The sequence below is a fragment of the Prionailurus viverrinus genome, chromosome A2, assembly GCF_022837055.1.
Source record: "Prionailurus viverrinus isolate Anna chromosome A2, UM_Priviv_1.0, whole genome shotgun sequence".
Classification (NCBI taxonomy): Eukaryota; Metazoa; Chordata; class Mammalia; order Carnivora; family Felidae; genus Prionailurus; species Prionailurus viverrinus.
In genome coordinates, this window is record NC_062562.1 from 60,906,947 (window position 1) to 60,923,779 (window position 16,833).

At 63.7% G+C, this 16,833-nt stretch overlaps 1 protein-coding gene across 2 annotated transcripts in view; it reads right to left on the minus strand.

Annotated features, from left to right (window-relative positions):
• The window catches only part of CAMK2B (calcium/calmodulin dependent protein kinase II beta), an 81,428-nt gene that overhangs the window by 15,248 nt on the left and 49,347 nt on the right, over window positions 1-16,833 (minus strand). For both annotated transcript variants that reach the window (XM_047849385.1, XM_047849384.1), the window contains 10 exons: window positions 16,495-16,549; window positions 13,341-13,406; window positions 7,655-7,727; window positions 4,941-5,043; window positions 4,767-4,850; window positions 3,361-3,455; window positions 3,081-3,203; window positions 2,613-2,696; window positions 1,968-2,010; window positions 957-1,031 (listed from right to left, as the gene is read on the minus strand). In XM_047849385.1, coding sequence (XP_047705341.1) covers window positions 957-1,031; window positions 1,968-2,010; window positions 2,613-2,696; window positions 3,081-3,203; window positions 3,361-3,455; window positions 4,767-4,850; window positions 4,941-5,043; window positions 7,655-7,727; window positions 13,341-13,406; window positions 16,495-16,549 — 801 coding nt within the window. The remainder of the gene's footprint in view (window positions 1-956; window positions 1,032-1,967; window positions 2,011-2,612; window positions 2,697-3,080; window positions 3,204-3,360; window positions 3,456-4,766; window positions 4,851-4,940; window positions 5,044-7,654; window positions 7,728-13,340; window positions 13,407-16,494; window positions 16,550-16,833) is intronic.

Consider the following 16,833-nt stretch of genomic DNA (forward strand, 5'->3'; position numbering starts at 1 on the left):
GACAGCAGCTCTTCCCCAGGAGCGCCTAGGTTCCCTGCTCCCCGCTCTCCTCCCCTCACCCGCTCTAGAAAGGCTCTGGACATTAAGCCAAAGACATCCTTCTGGGTAGGGCCTCGCCTGCTGGACAGGTCTGCTCCACTCACAGGAGGGGCACGGACCCTCCTTCCCCAGGGCGGCCTTCCCCTGAGCATCCCATGGGGTGGTGGCTGGGAAGAGGGGCCCTCCAGCTGGGCAGGCAGGGCTGCACACCCGGCAGGGGGATCTTGAGGCAAGAGCTGGGGTGGACGGGGTGGGGGGTGAGGCCTCCACCCCGCCCCAAGGCAAAGCACAAGGCAATGGCAGGACGCCAGGCCCCGCATCTCCATCCGGGGAGTCCTAGGATCGGCCCTCAGCTGGCTCCGTGCACCCTAACCCTGCCCACCCCCGGTTCACGCTGCTCCAGCAGCAGGTCCTGGGGTCTGCCAGCCCTTGGGGCTCTGGCTAAGGTCACAGCTGGGTGGTCGGGGCTGGCCGGAGCGGGTGACAGGGCTCGCGTGGGGCAGGGTCTCTGCCTCAGTGCCTTTTTCCCTGGGGCCCCCCATTCAGGGTTCGGACCCAGCAGCAACCCTGAGGTTTCTTATGGGCAGTCAAGGTCACTGGGAACGGGGGTCTTGACAGACAAGTGGGGAGAGAGATCAGAGAGCAAAGGGCTCTGACCAGAGGGGTCTCCTGACCCCCAGACTCAGGGGCCAGGACCAAGATTCAATGAAATGAGTGTGGGCGGAGGCACGGCTTAGGGGTCACCTAGCCCGGCCCCTCCTTTAGCAGGTGGGGTCCGAGACCCTCCTGTGGGACCTGTGCACAGCGGGAGCGGGGGCTCCCGGGGCCTCTGGGGTGGCCCTGGAGGCCCAGCCGGCAGCTGCGTGCAGCGAGGGGGCTGCGTGCCGACAGGTGGGACCCTGGTCAAGAACATCTACCTTGTTCCACCAGCCCCATGGTGGTGCCGGAGGCCGCGGTGGACATTGTGGCTGGAGCGGTGGTCTGTCTGCCCACTGTTAGCACCGGGTTAGAGACGAGGGAGGGGCGGACACAGACGGGGCGGGCAGGGGAAGGGAGGGGGAGAGACAAAGGAAGCAGAAGAAGATTAGAGTCCACGGTTGGGTGGCGAATGGCTCCAGAGTCCCGTTCACAGGAGAGTGGGAACAGGACCCAGACCAAGTGACAGTTGGAAAGCGTCTGCCTCCTTTCTCCTTAGAAAACCCCCGCGGGGGCTTCTCGCACCCACTGGGCGGGTGTGCGCACAGGACAGGTCCTATTAGTGTTGGTGTGACAGCATGCCCCCCCCCTTCCCTGCAGCAAAAGTAACAGGATGGGGTGCTGAATACAAACGGACAAGAACAGACCCCAGACGCTCCCGCACCCGACGACGCGGGCGACAGACAACCACAGGACAGCCAGAGGGTGACCTGCCCCTCAGGGAGACGCTGTGCCCAGCGGGCCTGCCGGGGCCCCTGGCCTTGGGTCGCTGACAGACCCCCTAGAGCAGCCGCACGCTCCCAGCCCCACCCACCCTCAGTGCCCCAGGTGGGCGGCCGCCAGCATGTCCAAAGCTCAGCAGGGAGGTCCTGGGCTCTCCTCTCCCCTCCCACACACAGAACGGGTGCTCAGAGGGTCAGGACAACAACGAGGCCACAGAGGTGCCGACCAACACCCGGACAGACACACAGAGCTGTGGCCCAGGTGGCAGGCAGCTCAGACACTGGGGCGTCAGGCGAGGACACAGAGACCCAACACGCAGGGACGGGGCCGAGTGGGGGTGGAGGGCGGACCCCGGGGTGTCGCCCATGGAGCCCAGGCCTCGCTGCCCTCAGAGGACAGAAGGCCAGGCTGCTGAGCAGTGGAGGAGAAGGGCCACCAGGGTGAGAGGGGTGGGCCGTGGACCACAGGTCGGTGGTGAGCCTTCTCTTCGGGGCGAAGACTGTTCTCACCTGAGAAATTTCTCGTGGCCAGCATAGTGGTGAGGATGGCACCCTGGGGAGAGACATATAGCTGAGACCAGGAATCCCAGCCCCGACCTCAGGCTCTGGGTGCCCGGGCAGAGTCAGGGTCACAGCCTTGTAGACACAAGACTACAAAAGTGCCAGCTGCATGGCCAGGCCTCCTTCTTGCAGAGCTGAGACAGCGGCTGCCCACTGACCACAGCCCTCCTGCCTGCAGTAGTGCTCCGGGGAGACCCACGAGGGGCTGGCCTCCCACAGGTCAGCCCCCTGCCACCTCCCCCCGACCCCCAGGCACCAGCTAGGGTGCTCTCCTCACCAAGCCCACTAGGGTCTGCGGCTGGCTGCTGGCTCACACGAAAGCAAGCAGCAGCGACCAGTTGCACAGCATGCCCTAGGGGGCACCTGGCCCACGGGCAGGCTCTGTGCACCTCCAGTGTCACTGTCATGTGGGGGCTGAGTCCACCTGGCATGTCTGGTCTGGGGTGGTGCTAAGGTCACTGGGACCCCTGTGCCTCCCCTTACCAAGCCAGCCAGGACCCCTCTGGCCTCTCTGAGCCTGGGGCTGTCGAGGGCAACACCCCCGGGGTGGGGGGGTCAGCAGGCAGGGGCCGGGGGGACTGGGCCGGGTCTCACCTTGAGCTTTCTTCGGGCATTGAACTTCTTCAGGCACTCCACAGTCTCCTGCCTGTGCATCATAGAGGCCACAGTGGAGCGTTGCTGTGGAAAGAGGGATGTTAGCTTTGCACCTGAGGCGACTTGAGATGGGGATCAGGGAGAGGGACAACAGGGCCGTGGCACCTACGGGGGCCAGCAGGAGGCCATCCATCCCAGCTGCTGCCTGGCCCCAGTGCATCACCCCTTACAGCCTGCCTGCCCCCACCTCATCCTCACCCTGCTGGCACCCCAGACGGCTGTGTCCCCGACCCACGGCCCCCTGGCTTGTCCCTTGTCAGCCTCCACGCCCTGTTCCCTTACATGAGGGACGGGGCCTCTCTACCCCCAGAGCCCAGTCCTCCCAGAGACTGAGGCCTGTGCCGTGCCCAGCAGACCAGGGGGCCTGTCAGAGGTAAGGAGCGGGGTCAACGCGCTGGGGACACTTACGCAGACCCACGGGTGCTTCAGCGCCTCGTGTGCGGTAATGCGCTTGGCGGGGTTGATGGTCAGCATCTGGTTGATGAGGTTTTTGGCTTCAGGAGTGACCGTGTCCCACTCGGGGGATGGAAACTAGATAGAAAGCAACACGTGGGAGAGCCTGAAGCCCCCACCCCAGGCAAAAGCCCGAATTCTCCGAGGAATCTCATCCAGGTCATGATTCTGGGGAGCAGGTGGTCCTGCCCATTCCCTGTCCCCCTCCCCGACAGGGCGGGGTCCCAGCACTCACATCGTAGGCCCCCGCCTTGATCTGCTGGTACAGCTTGTGCTGGTCCTCGTCCCAGAAGGGCGGGTAGCCCACAAGCAGTATGTACAGGATCACCCCTGAGCAAAGCAGAGGGCCGGCCTCAGGCTGCCGCCTAGCCCGCAGCCCCTAACCCTGGAGCCCTCGCCCTCTCCCAACCACTCCCAACCACCGCCCAGCCCCACCCAGCCCCCGCCCCCACGCAGCCCCGCCCCCAGCCCCTACACCTAACACCCGACCACGCAGCCCCGCCCCCAGCCCCTACACCTAACACCCGACCACGCAGCCCCGCCCCGAGCCCCTATCCCCGCAGTCCCTTCCCCGCCCCCATGTAGCCCCGCCCCCAGATCCTACCTCCAGCCCCCCAGCACCCAGCCCCTACCCCTACAGGCCCCCGCCCTAGCCCCCAGCCCCTACGACCACGCAGCCCCGCCCCCAGCCCCCAACCACCACACAGCCCCGCCCCCAGACCCCCGCTGCCCCTACCCCGCCCCCAACACCACGAAGCCCCGCCCCCAGCCCCCCTCACCAACCCCGCCCACCACCACGAAGCCCCGCCCCCAGCGCCTACTCCCAGGCCCAAACCAAGTCCTTGCCCCCACCCCCTATCCCTGCAGTCCCCAGCCCCTGCCTTCGCCCCCGAAGCCCCTGCCCCCCAGCGCCCACCACCACGCAGTCCCACCCCAGCCCCTAGCCCCACCCCAAAGCCCCCGCCCCACCCTCGAAGTCCCTGACCCCAGCCCCTACCCTCAGTCTCCACCCCCGCAGACCTCCAACCTCAGGCCCCCACTCACTAGGTCCCCCACCCCCGCAGCTTCCCGGAACCCCTCAGCCCCCACTGGTGCCTCACCCCCAGCTCCCCACTAGGCAGCCCCGCCCCCACCCCACACTCCCCAGACCCCACAACCCCTACCTGAGCCCCGCACCCAGCAGAGCCCATCCCTGTGCCCTTGGAACACAAGTGCAGTGACACGCCAGTCAGGGCACACTGCTCTCCCCACCAGGGGACAGGGGGTCAGAGGCCCAGCTCCTGCACTTAACAGCTGCGGTGTCCTTGGCCTTGGCTGCGATGGGGACCCTGCCCGGAGCCAGTGAGCCACATGAGGGCACTGGGGTCCTCAAGTGCCCCCCCCACCCCTGAAGTGTCACCTCAGGTGCTCAGCTCTGCAGGGGATCCTCAGGCAGCCCTGCCAGAGTGGCCTGCACAGCCCCCTACCCCTCCAGCACCCTGCCATCCTTGCACTCAGGCCTCTCACTGGGGAGGTGGGCTTCTGTGAGTGGGGAGGGGCCCCCTGGCTGGGGGCAGCCCAGGGGTGGGTCTGGCACAGCCCAAGTGGCATAGGCCCATGACTTCCTCCCCGAGGCCCCACCCACCCACACGGAGGTCTCACCGCACGCCCAGATGTCCACCGGCTTGCCATATGCTTCCTTGCGCAGGACCTCTGGGGACAGGTAGCCTGGCGTGCCAGCGAACCCTGCAGACAAGGAGGAGAAGTGTGAGGGCTGAGGTGGCAGCTGACCCCCACCCCACCTCCACCCCCACCCCAGCCCACCAGGACACTCACCAAACCACGCCTGCTGGTCCCCCTGCACCTCGATGGCCAGGCCGAAGTCCGCCAGCTTCACTGCAGCCCCTTTGCACTTGCTGGCCAGGAGCAGGTTCTCAGGCTGCAGGGAAGGCGACGAGCCAGTGGGCGTGTGGTTACACCCGGGGCGTCACGGAGGGAGCGGTTTGCAGGCTGCCCTGTGGGGGCCACCCCGGGCGTGGCTGACACCCTGTGACCTTCCCGGGGACAGAGGGCAGTGGGCTCACACCCAGGGAGGCGACCGTACTAAAGGCACCCTATGAGTCCTAGCAGGCAGCATCCCCACCCCATGCCCCCATCTGGGAGCTGAGACACGGTGGGGGGCTGCCTGAGGATGGTGACCCCAGAGGGCACGGAGGAGGACCACGGGCCCCATAGCCCGGGCACCTCGGAACATCAGCCCACCAAGTCCCTCTGGCTTGGTTGTCCCACTCCCCGCCTGCCTGGCCTCAAGGAGCAGCAGCCTTGCTCAAGCTGAAATGACATTCGTCCCCATCCCACAAGAGCACCAAGGGGGCTGCCGTCCTTGACTGCGGACACATGGCCCGAGGGCCCAACAGGGTCCCTGTACACTGAGTCCTGTACACAGGGCCCCTCCCGTCCTGGCCCGGCCACCTCCCGCGGTGGTAGCCTCTGGACTTCCCCATCGGTGACCAGGCCAGGGGCTCCTGGGGCCCTCAGCCCCCTCCAGGCCACCCTCCCAAAAGGCAGGCCCACTGAGACCACACTGCCATTTCAGGGTAAACACCACCCACACAACTGTGTAAACTCTGCTTGTAACCCCTGACGTGTTAGATCGTGATAAGAGGCCCTTGGAACCCATGAAGGATGCTGCCCTGTGGCAGGAACCAGGGACCCTCTGGGCTCCATCCCTACAGAAGACACATGACGGGGACATGTGGCCCTGCCCACCCAGCACAGCCTGGAGGCCCCTGAACACCTTCATTTTGCCCACGTGAGCCGGGTAGGAGACCCCCCCACCTCCTCCTGCATCCACATGAAGCAGTCTGAAAGAGCAGGGGCACAGCTGTGGCCGGCCAGGGGGGTTGACCTGAATTCCACAGATCAGAGAGAACAAAACTGCACTCCTGAGAAGCAAGACTTAAGTGAGCTTGGTCTCAGGGAAGGGCTGGGGATCCTGGGAAAGGAGGGGATGCAGCAGAGCCCCGCCCCCTGCAGTCCCTGTGCGCTCTCCTCCCTCCCTTCTCCCCGCCTTGGCTGAGAGCAAACCCACCATGGCAGGGCCTCTGGGGCTCTGTCCCAGTCAGGAGACCAGGAGGCAGGGCCCTCTCCAGAGGAGGGCACTCAGCCCTTCACACGTGGCGGGAGGCTGAAGGGTGCTGTTTGCCCCCGGGGTCACAGCTGTGCTGTGGGGAGCATTACCGTGGCCCCAAAGATAGCTATGAATCATGAACAAGGTGGGGATGCATGCCTCCAAGGGATGCTGCTTCCCACAAAATACGGTGACAGAGGGGAGACTCATGACAAGGCAGGCCGGCAGCGCAGGCACAGAGGGCCACAGGACCATGTGGGACATGCAGAGAGGGGGTCCTGAGCCTGCTCCTGGCGGGACCTCGTCCCCAGAGCAGCACCGCAAAGATCAGCTCACACACACACACACACACACACACACACACACACACCCTGGTAGCCCAAGGAAGGTGTGACCCCGTTCAGTGTGAGCACACATCCCATGGGAAGGCTGGTCTCAAAGGCCACCTGGGGACTCTCTGCAGGAATGACAGGCCCACGCCCACCCCCACCCCAGAGAAAAAGCCAACAGGAACACAGCTTGGACAGACTAGGAGGCAGGGGAGGAGGAGGGGGAGGAGGAGGACTGCTGTTCCTCCTGAAGCCGTGCTGTGCCCTGCAGGTGACAAACCAGTTTGCCTAGAGCTGAGCCTGGGGCAGCAGAGACTTGCAGCCTGGGCTGGACATTGGCAGAGAGCAGGGAGGCCGGCCCCTCACCCCCTGCTCCCTTGGCATCAGCCCTACCTGCGTGCCCCATGCCAGGTCTGAGCCTCACCTGGAGCCCAGAAAGAAACACCCCAAGTAGACATAGGCTGATTTTTGACACCTGCCCTCTCTCAATCCTGGAGCCTGGAGGGGTCTGGAGGGACGTGTGCAGACACACGCATGCATGCACACATACACACACCTTTGTGCTCACACATGCATGCACACACACACACCTTCATGCACACACACCTCACACACATGCATACGCACACACGCCTTCACACACACACACATGCCTTCATGCACACACATGCATGACACACACACTTCACACATAGCTTCATGCACACACACGTATGCATGCACACACACGTCTGCATGCACCCACATGCATGACACACCTTCAGGCACACGCCTCACACTCATTCACACACACACCTTCATGCATACACACCATCACACGGACACGCATGCACACACGTGTGCAAACACACGTACATGTGAGCACACGTTTCTCCTGCCTTTGTGCACACATACTCACATACCCACACAAGTACACACATGCACACCTGCACACGTTCTCACACACATCTGCTCATGCACACACATACGTGCACATGTCCCCCCACACACAGCATTTCCTGGCATGCTCACTGCTCCTCCGGGGTCTCCTTTTGCAAGACATGCAGGTACAGACAACAGACACCTGGCACAGAGCAGGGTGGGGGACTCACCTTGAGGTCCCTGTGGACGACCCCCATTTGGTGGCAATGGAGAACCGCCTCCAGGATCTGCTGGATGCAGTGACTGTGGCAAACAGCAGGGTAATTAGTGAGAGTGGCCTGAGGGGTGGGCAGGTGTGCATGGCACTGGGGTGGGGTCCCCTGCCTGGCCGGCTCACAGGGAAGCAGGGAATCGAGATGTTGCCTGCCATATGAGAGAGGAGACGCCAGCCAGAAGGGGGCCTCTGGGGCTCCTGCCTCACCCCCACAGGTCGGCACAAGGCATGGCCAGGCCCCCTTCACCCCTCGCCCTGCCTTCTCCTCTGACCAGGCTCACGGAAGGGACACTCAGAGGAAACATCCCTGTTCTGGGGGCACCTCCCCAGGCGCAAGCCAACCGAGCCTGACCCTGAGCCAGTGGCCCCTGAGAGGGAGGCCAGGACTGAGCCCACACCCTGTCAGGCAGGCTAGCAGGGGGAGAGGAGGAGAGGGCCTCGCTCTGTCCCGGGCGGTGCCAACACTATGGCCAGTTGTTCAGGTGTTGGAGCAGGTGCTGTTCCAACAGCCCTGAACATCCACACGGCTGCTGGTGGCTCAACTCCGTAGCAGCCTGGGGGGGACGGAAGCTCTCCTGGCACAGAGGCAGCCCCAGCTCTGCCCGGAGCCCCGAGCCAGGGAGCAGTCTGGGAGGACTGGCTGGAGGGAGGGGTCAGGGCTGTTCTCAGGCACCTTGGACACCTGTGCGTCAGCAACACCGCTGCACACCAGCCCCAGGGGACCCCGCCCCCCTGCCTCTGTGCACACAGCACCTTGAGACCTGGGCCTGCCTGCTGCCCCCAGATAGCCCCAGGTGTCCGGACAGTTTCCAGCTGCCCCCAGAGCCAGGCACAGGCCACCGGGAGCCTACCGCCCAGGGTCTCAGTCACAGCCCCTCTGGGTGGGGGTGAGTGAGGGATGCAGATTGCCTCAGAACGCCCCCTGCCACGGCTGGACCCTGACTGAGGGTCAGCTGGAAGGGTCAGCTCTGTTTTCCTGACAGCAAACTCAGAGACGGGGCAAGGGACCAGATCTGCCCCTCACATAGCTCTGGCTACCTCTGGAAACCATCTGCCAGCTGCATAAAAAAGGAAACTTGGGTGTCCTCCTTGCAGAAGCCAGGCCCTTGGACCCCCGATGGTGACAGGTTCCTGAGCTTTGTGGGGGTCAGAAGAAGCCAGGGCCAAAGCTGTGGGCCACAGCCCCCCTCCCATGTCCTGACTCTCCTGCCCTTGTGTCCTGGGGCTTCTTGTCCCTATGTCCTGATACTCCTGTCCCCATGGCCCGGCCTAACTCACTCCCAGAAACTGCCTCCTTGTTTTTGTGACTCACAAAGCCCTCATCTGCCTGGAGCAGTCCCCTGTGACCCTCATCCCTGTCCTGGTGGCACCAGGCCCACATCCAGCCACCACCAGACCCTGTTACTGCAGCCATGGGCTCAGCCCCCATGGGCTGACCTCCCACTGCAAGCTCATCCAGGAGACCTAATCTGCTGGCCAGAGCTTAACCTCTTCTGAGGTTAAGGCACGCCACCAGCACTTGCCACTGAGGCCACCTAGCCAGGGCCCAGGCAGGGGAGGACTCTGCCAGCCTCCAGAGACCTGCCACCTGGAACGTGTGTGCACGGTGCTCGGCCGCAGGCCCCCAGACTCCCGCACGCTGCAGCACCCACTCGGGGCGAGGGAGGCCCCTGCTAGACTGGCCCCATCCTGTGTTGCTGCAGCTCGGCCTTGGCTGTGCGTCTGTGTGCCCAGCTGTGTGCCCTGCCCTCCCCCAGTGCCCCAGCTGAACTTACAGCCCACAGCAGGTGTTTCCTGGGCCCCTGGCTGCTCCTGCAAGCCCTGAGTGACCTGGCTTCAAGCTCAGACCTCTGGGATCACTGCTTGTCTCGCTTGGGGTCTGGCCCATCTTCCACTTTCACCCTCGAGACCCTTCCTGGATCTGACCCTGGACAACACCCTGTGGACTCCCCCATGCTGGTCACCCCCCTGCAGCCACACGGCGGCTGCGTCCTCTGTGTGAGTGTCTCTGCACTACACTGTGGCCTCTGTGACAGTAGAGGCATGGCCCTTTCCTCTGCACTGTGTCCCTCGCCCCATCCAGCAGAAGACATTCCAAAAACATCTGTTGGAACCACGGGTCCATCTGCCATAGGACAGATGGATGATGTTGGCTCGGAGGGGGTAGGCTCACCCCCTGCCCTCCTCCTCATCCCCTCTTGGGGATGCAGGGTCCAAACCGTCGCCAGAGATGTGAGACCACAGCGCCTGAGCTGGCACAGTGTTTGTGTCACCCCAGGACCATCACGGGTCTGACTTGGCCATGTGGCTGAAATCAAGGCCTACAACTCAGGACAGACCCTGCTCCAGGGGCTTCACAGCCACCCTGATGGAGAAATGGAAGGGCAGGAGTCCCGGGTGCTCAGGAACCAGCTGGCTAAGCACACCGCGTCCCCGAGAGAAAGCTGTGTGGGGCCTCCCCGCCCGTGCGGCCGTGCCAGCCAGTGTCCAGGACCAACGTGGGAGCTGCCTCCACGGCCTGCAGACGCCCGTTCTGGGCAACCCTGCCCTCTCAGGGTTTCCGGGGACCACACACCGGCCACCTCACCACTCCCAGCTGAGACCATGGCCGTGGCGGACATGAGGTCACCTGGCCAGTCACGAGGTCCTGTCTGCCTCCTGCCTCGGCTCACATTGTACCATCTTCCTCAGAGGGCTTTTCTGTGGTCAGAGCTGTTCTCAAGTGCATTCCAGATGCTGGCAGAGTCCTGGCCGCTATATTCTCAGGGTCCGGGCTCTGAGGTCACCCCAGCTGTGCCCTTGCCACGCCCCTCCCCTCGGGAGCCAGAGTCCCAGGGGCTCTCATACATCTCCCAGGAGCCACACAGCTTTTTAGGCTTTTAAAAGCAGGGTTCTAAATGTTCTGAACTTTGCTCTCCCTGCTCTGAAAAGAGATCCTTCAGTCCCCCACAAACCACCAAGTCAAGATCTGACTTCCTCCCCGAGACCAGTCTCTGGCCTTCTGGATTAGCAACTCCTCCCGGGCTCCCGCCTCCTGCAGAGACTGGACACATTACAAGCCCCCGGGGACGCTGGGCTGTGAGCAGCTCGGCCCTGGAGGTCCCCGGAAGGGCTGCCAGTTAACTTGCTCGGGGCTGGAGCTCCGTGCCCACCCCATGCGGCTGGCGTCTTGGGTCCCCGGCCCCTTTCGGTGGCGGGTCCCCCGAGAAAGGCAGTCGACACCGCCGCCCTCCCAGGACGGGAGCTTGCCTCAATCACGTCTGCCACAGTTCCTGACGATGCCCACGGGTGGCCACCACGTGGACGTCCACGCCAGACTCTGCCAGGCCCTCCTGCCCGAAAACAAAGCAGCAGCACAAAGGTCAGGCGCGGGACACCCCAGGTCAGTGCAGGGCCGGTGCTCCCAGGAGAAGAGGCAGCTGGAGGCGTGTGGATTTTATCAGTGGGGCCAGCCGGAGGCACTCCCCAAGTGTCCCCTGCCCCCCTCGTCCCCTCCTCATAGTTGGGCTATGAGCAAGGCAGGCTTTGTGAGAGACACCTGGGCACCTGTGGGTGGGGTCTCTTCTGGGCCGGTTCCAAGGGGCCCCTGACACAGCGGAGCCCTCCACAACAGCATCCCCAAGAACACCTGCCCTCCGATGGGGCAGGAGAGGTCCACAGGAGTTGAGGGGTGGGGCTGATGGCTGGAGGAGGTGTTGGAGACGAGGCCAAGAGGCAGGCAGCAGGGGCAGGTAGGTAAGGGAGGAGGTCTGAGGCCACAGGTGTTGGGGGGCCTGGGGTATGGGGTATGGGGAGTGCGACCTGGGGTATGGAGTGTGGGGCCTGAGGTGTGGGGTATATACTGGGATGTGGGGTGTGGGGCATGGGGTCAGGGCCTGGGGTATATGCTGGGATGTGGGGTGTGGGGCCTGGGGTGGGGGTCCTGGGGTGTATGCATAAAGTGTGGGGCGTGGGATGTGTGCACAGGGCACGTGCATGTGCATGGGGTGGAGACATGGGTGGGCACAGGGCACGGGAGGAGGGCACAGTGGGCAGGCTAGAGGGATCCAGGGGCCCCTAGCCAAGATATGGCTGCAGGCCATATCACCCCTCGGCCACGACTGTCCACTGCGGAATGCAGGGACGGGGCCAGGCCCCAGGCAATAGTGGGTGCTGAGGCCAGTGAAGGCATACGACCTCCCTGGGAAAGCCAGGCGGCACTGGAGGCAGAACTGGAAGGCAGTCCTCCTAGACCTTGCGCTGCCCCAGGGGGTGGGGGGTTGAGACCTGGTCTGGGGACAGCCTGCTGGGACCCTTCTGTCCTAGCCCCAGAGCCCCTCCCGCCCTGGCAGATGCCAGGACAATTGGGCCAGCAGGCAGGCACCCACACTTGGGAATTTCCCGCCCGAGCTGCTCTGAGGACAGGAGCACGGCTCCACTTCCTGCTTTTCTCGAAAGAGGGAAACGAGGGCTGCGTCTTCCTGCTCCTGAAGGGGATGGGCAACTCCCAGGCCCCTGGGCTCCTCAAGGAGCCTCCAGAAAGTGGCCTGTGCCCCGCCCTCTGCCCCTGGGCAGTCTGGCCAGAGGGGAAGCCCAGCCCAACCCTAGCTGTGACTGTGCCAGACCACCTGCCTGCAGCCCCTGGGGTTTTGGGGGGACCCACTCGCACCTTCTCACCAAGCCCAGGCCGTCACCAACGGGCAAGGTCGCCCATGGGTGCACAAGCAAGTCACAAAAAGCTACTTTTAAAAATAACATTCATTTTCTTGAATAGAAAAGTAATACATGTTCATTAAGGAAATTTTTAGGAACAGACAACACAAAAAATTAAAAATAAAAATCATCCATAGTTAAGTCCACGGCCTGGAGATGGGCACCGTCCCCCTTTATCTCTGTCAAGTGAGTGTCTCCTGACCCTGGCAAGCAGGGTGGGCGAGTGGCAGGGGAGCGGCCTCAGCACTCTTCAAGCTGAGATGCACAGTCAGGGTTCAGGGGGCATGCGGCCACCAGCATGGGCCACAGCAGGTCACGGGGGGGGGGGGGGGGCACAGCCTTGCAGGGAGGAGGGCCCTGCGGTCCCCACCCGCGTGCCCAGATCACGGGGCCCCTCACCTGCTGTGCGGGCTGACCCCAGCAGGAAGGGCTGCCAGGGGCTACACGGAGGCTTCACGGGGAAGGAGCCAAAGTCCTTCCGTCCCTCCACACGGGGCCCTGGCTTGCTGCCTACCGCCCCTCGAAGGAGAGCCTGCAGATGTGTCCCGGAGGCTCCATCCTCCCCTGCTTCCCTTCCTGTCTGCGCCCCGGGGAGGACGGCACAGAAAGGGCTTCCTGCCTTGTCTTTGGAGAAGCGTTTGGAAACTGCCCAGCTCCTGGAGGAAGGCCTGCTGGGTGCCAGCCGTGGGCCACGGGCAGGGAGGGCATCCCGGGGAGGCCAGGAGGGGCCATCGTCACACGCTGCCGTCCGCTCTCTCCCTTCCAGCCACCCAGGGAAAGCACCCACTCTGTGGGCCCACTCCTACCCCAGCAGATCTGGACTCCAGCCACGCCTCCGCTCTGCAGGAGGACACGCTGACTGCCCCCTGCTCTTGGAACCTGCTCAGCCCGCCTGGTGAGGCAGGGCTGGAAAGAGAAGAGGGTAGGGGGAGTGAGGGCTGCACACTCACCTGGCATCCGCCTCGCTGTAGTACTCTCTGGCCACGATGTCCTCGAAGAGCTCCCCACCTGTCACCCTGCAGGCAGAGCACACACAGGTCAGTCTGGAGACCCACTCACCCTCATCACTTCCATTGCTGTCACAGCCGCTGATGTCAATTCCTCTGGCTTGTCCTCCTCCTCCCCCTCCGCCTCCACCTTGTCCTCTTCTGCCTCCTTCCCCCTCCTCCTCCTTCACCTCATCCTCCTTCTCTTCCTCCCCCCTCCTCCTCCCCCTGCCCACTCATCCTCTTCCTCCTCCTCCCCCTCCTCCTCTTCCATCTCCTCACTATCCCCCTCTTCCCCCTCCCCCCCCCCTCCATCCTCCTCCTCCTCCTGCCCCTCCCCCACCTCCTCCTTCTCGTCCTTCTCCTCCTCCTCCCTCCTAGGAGGATTCCACTATCACCACTTCCACCTTCACCCTATTGTCACCTAGGACTGACAGCTTACCGAGTCCTTATACGTGGCAGGATTTGACATTCGCAGCCCTGCTCCAGGACACAGCACAATCATGCTCAGAAAACCGAGTCTCAGATATCTAAGTGGTGCTCGCATAGCGGGCAGCACAGGAGTTTGAGCCAGGCCTCTGCAATATTCCCTGGGCTTTGTGACTCTAATTCCAGGCCTGAAGAGATCTGGCTCGTTCCTCACGTCCCCCAGAACCAGAGATGTGTCTCTTCACAGAGCAAGGGGCCAGAAGAGACTGTGTGTGGACCTGGCCTCCTGGTGGGTGAGACCACAAGGTGTTCAAAGTCTGTCTAGGAAGAGAGTGGGATTTCTGCCCACACAGCCACTGTCTGCGTGTCCCTGCTCAGCGACTGTCCCTCAGGCCCTACTATCGGGATGAATACCCAGACAGCAGCCACTGCCTGCAGAGCCTCTGGGAACCCAGAAAGATGCCAGACAACCTGGGGTCTCTTGGGCTGGAAAACATGGTGTGGGCAGAAAGGTAACGACAATGGGGTGAGGGACACACACACAGGGAGCAGGGAGGAGCCATCCCTGGGTTCGCCCGAGCCCCTCACCCGGCTCAGCAGGCTCTGAGTCCATCAAAGGACTCTGCCCAGGCTTCCCACCCTCTGCAGCCACACCGGCCCTGGGGGCTGTGGGCTCTCCATCCGCATTTCTGCTCTCATCGGGGCTCGTCATTGTGCCCAGTGCTCAGGGCTGTGGCCTGTGGCAGGGGCACTGCTGGAGGGGTGACCCTGTAATGGCTGGGCTCTCCTTTAACAGTGGAGAAAAATGAAAACAGGACATTGCTGGGTGTTAGCATGGCCCCACTCCAGCTAGACGCCTGCCTCGAGAGCCCACTGGCCACTCCAACGACTCCGGGAGTGGGAGCATTTAGGGCCCCACTCTGCCACCAGGAGAGCCTGAGACTCAGAACCGGTGACCACCTAAGGGAGGCAGAACCCCGAGAACCCAGGAGAAGCGACCTTGTTATCTCTCCACACACATGGCTCACAGGTCAGGCTCTGCAGACCCAGAGTCTAAACACAGAGCAAAGGCAAGAAAGCCACCAGGTACCGGCCAGGACCCAGCAGGAACACAGGGAGCCACCCTAGGGAGCCTCACCCAGGGCTGGGGACAGGCCCTCTGAGTCCCTGTGTCCACTGGAGCCTATCTGTGCTGATGGGCACCTGGGGCCACGTGTTCCAGGGCCACAGGGCAGGGAGCTGGTGGCTGGGGCGGGGGGGGGGGGTGGCGTCTCACGCTGTCCAGAAAGGACCTGATCCAGAGGCCGGCATCCCCTCCTGTCCTCCCTTTCTGCAGCTGGACAATGTGGCTGATTCTGAGCTGTCCCCAAGGCCTTGGTGACATTCCCAGGGTGGGAGTGGGGAGACCTGTCAACTCCTGAATCCGTACGGCCTCCAAACTTGGGGCCTCCTGAAGGTGATGCCAACCCAGGCTCGAAGTGCTTCCCCAATTCTGGCACCACGGACCTGTCGAGGGTCTGCGGTGTGATGGGGGGGTTGTGGTGGGTGCTGGCAGGGCCTGCCCCTATTCTTCCCTGCTCCCGCCCCGCCGGCCCCAGAAACAGCTGCCTGAGGCCCAGGGGCATCCTGGGTGCCCCAGAGCAGGGGCTTCAGCAGGGTCAGGAACCACTGCAGGCTTGCAGACCACAGAGGTCTGTGGGGCAGGCATGCGGGGCCCAGGCCCTTCCCCTACCCCACCCCCCTACAAACACCAGCCAAGTGCTTCTTGCTGGCCTCCCGTCGTGTGGGCCAAGAGATAAGAACCTCTAACATGTGCATGTGCATGCACACACATGCAGTTACATACACACGCACATGCACACACATGGATGCCGTGCCCTATTCTCTCTCTCCTTATCTGCTCCTGAATCACACCCACCCACCCGTCTGCCACCAGGGCCTGGGCAAGGCCACCCCCCCAGCCCCATGGCCTCTACATTCCCTGCAAAAGAGGCAGGTGAAGCCGGCTGGGTCTGGGGCACACTGGGGTGACAGCAAGCCTGCCCCCTCTGCAGGGGTCACAGGACAGACTTCTGGGACACAGCCTCAGCCTGGCAGTGGCAGCTGTGTCCCCAGCCAGTGCTAGCCACCAGGGGGTACTGAGAGGTAACCAAGCCCCTGCAGGGACAGGAGGACCCAGAGGAGGCTGAGAGCTCTCAGGCCCATCTGTCCTTTGAGGGAGGAGCAGCTCTCTGCGTGGAGGCACCCTGGCCATGCTGCGGTCCAGAGGCCACTAGGGGCCGCCCACAGCCTATGGCCCCTGCCCACCCAGGGCCCTGGTCCCCAGACACAATGACTCACAGACGCTAAATATAGCTGCGCGGTGGGAGCTGTCAGGGATGAGGATGAGCTCACCGCTCCTAAATGCAGCAGGAAGCGAGAGGCAGCCAGAGCCCCAGAAGCCTCCCCTCTTGGCCACTGGGCACGCACACACGTGCACACATGGGCTTACGGCTGCTGTACGCCCCCAGGAGGACCCAGCGGGCAGACGCCCCCTTGCGGGACCCGATGGTGCAAACAGGAGGCAGGGATGCTGGCGGGAAGGGAGGGGCCCGGGGGTCGGGGCCTGTCCTCCAGGGGCTGGGGAGGCCTCGGATCCCACCCCAGGAGCAGCCGTGGGGTGCCCCCCCCGCCCCCAGCTGGCACTTACAGATCAAAGACCAGGTAGTGGAACCCCTCTTCAGAGATGCTGTCGTGGAGACGCACTGTTGGAGCAGAAGAGGCCATGAGGGGCTCACCCAGCCTGGGACCCGCCCTTGCCACTGAGCCCCCCTCCACACCTGCCCAGACCCACCTCCCGCATGGAGGAAGCCCACCCGTCCTGACAAGGGCCTGGATTCCCCACAGCCTGAGGCTGGGGCGCCCGCAGGTGGGCAGGCTACAGGGCAGAGCCCAAGGGCATCCACGGGGCCACTAGGTGTCTGCTGCCCCCTTTCCCCTGCCAGAGGGAGACTGAGGCCCCTCTCAGCAACCCCCCACTCCTGCCTAG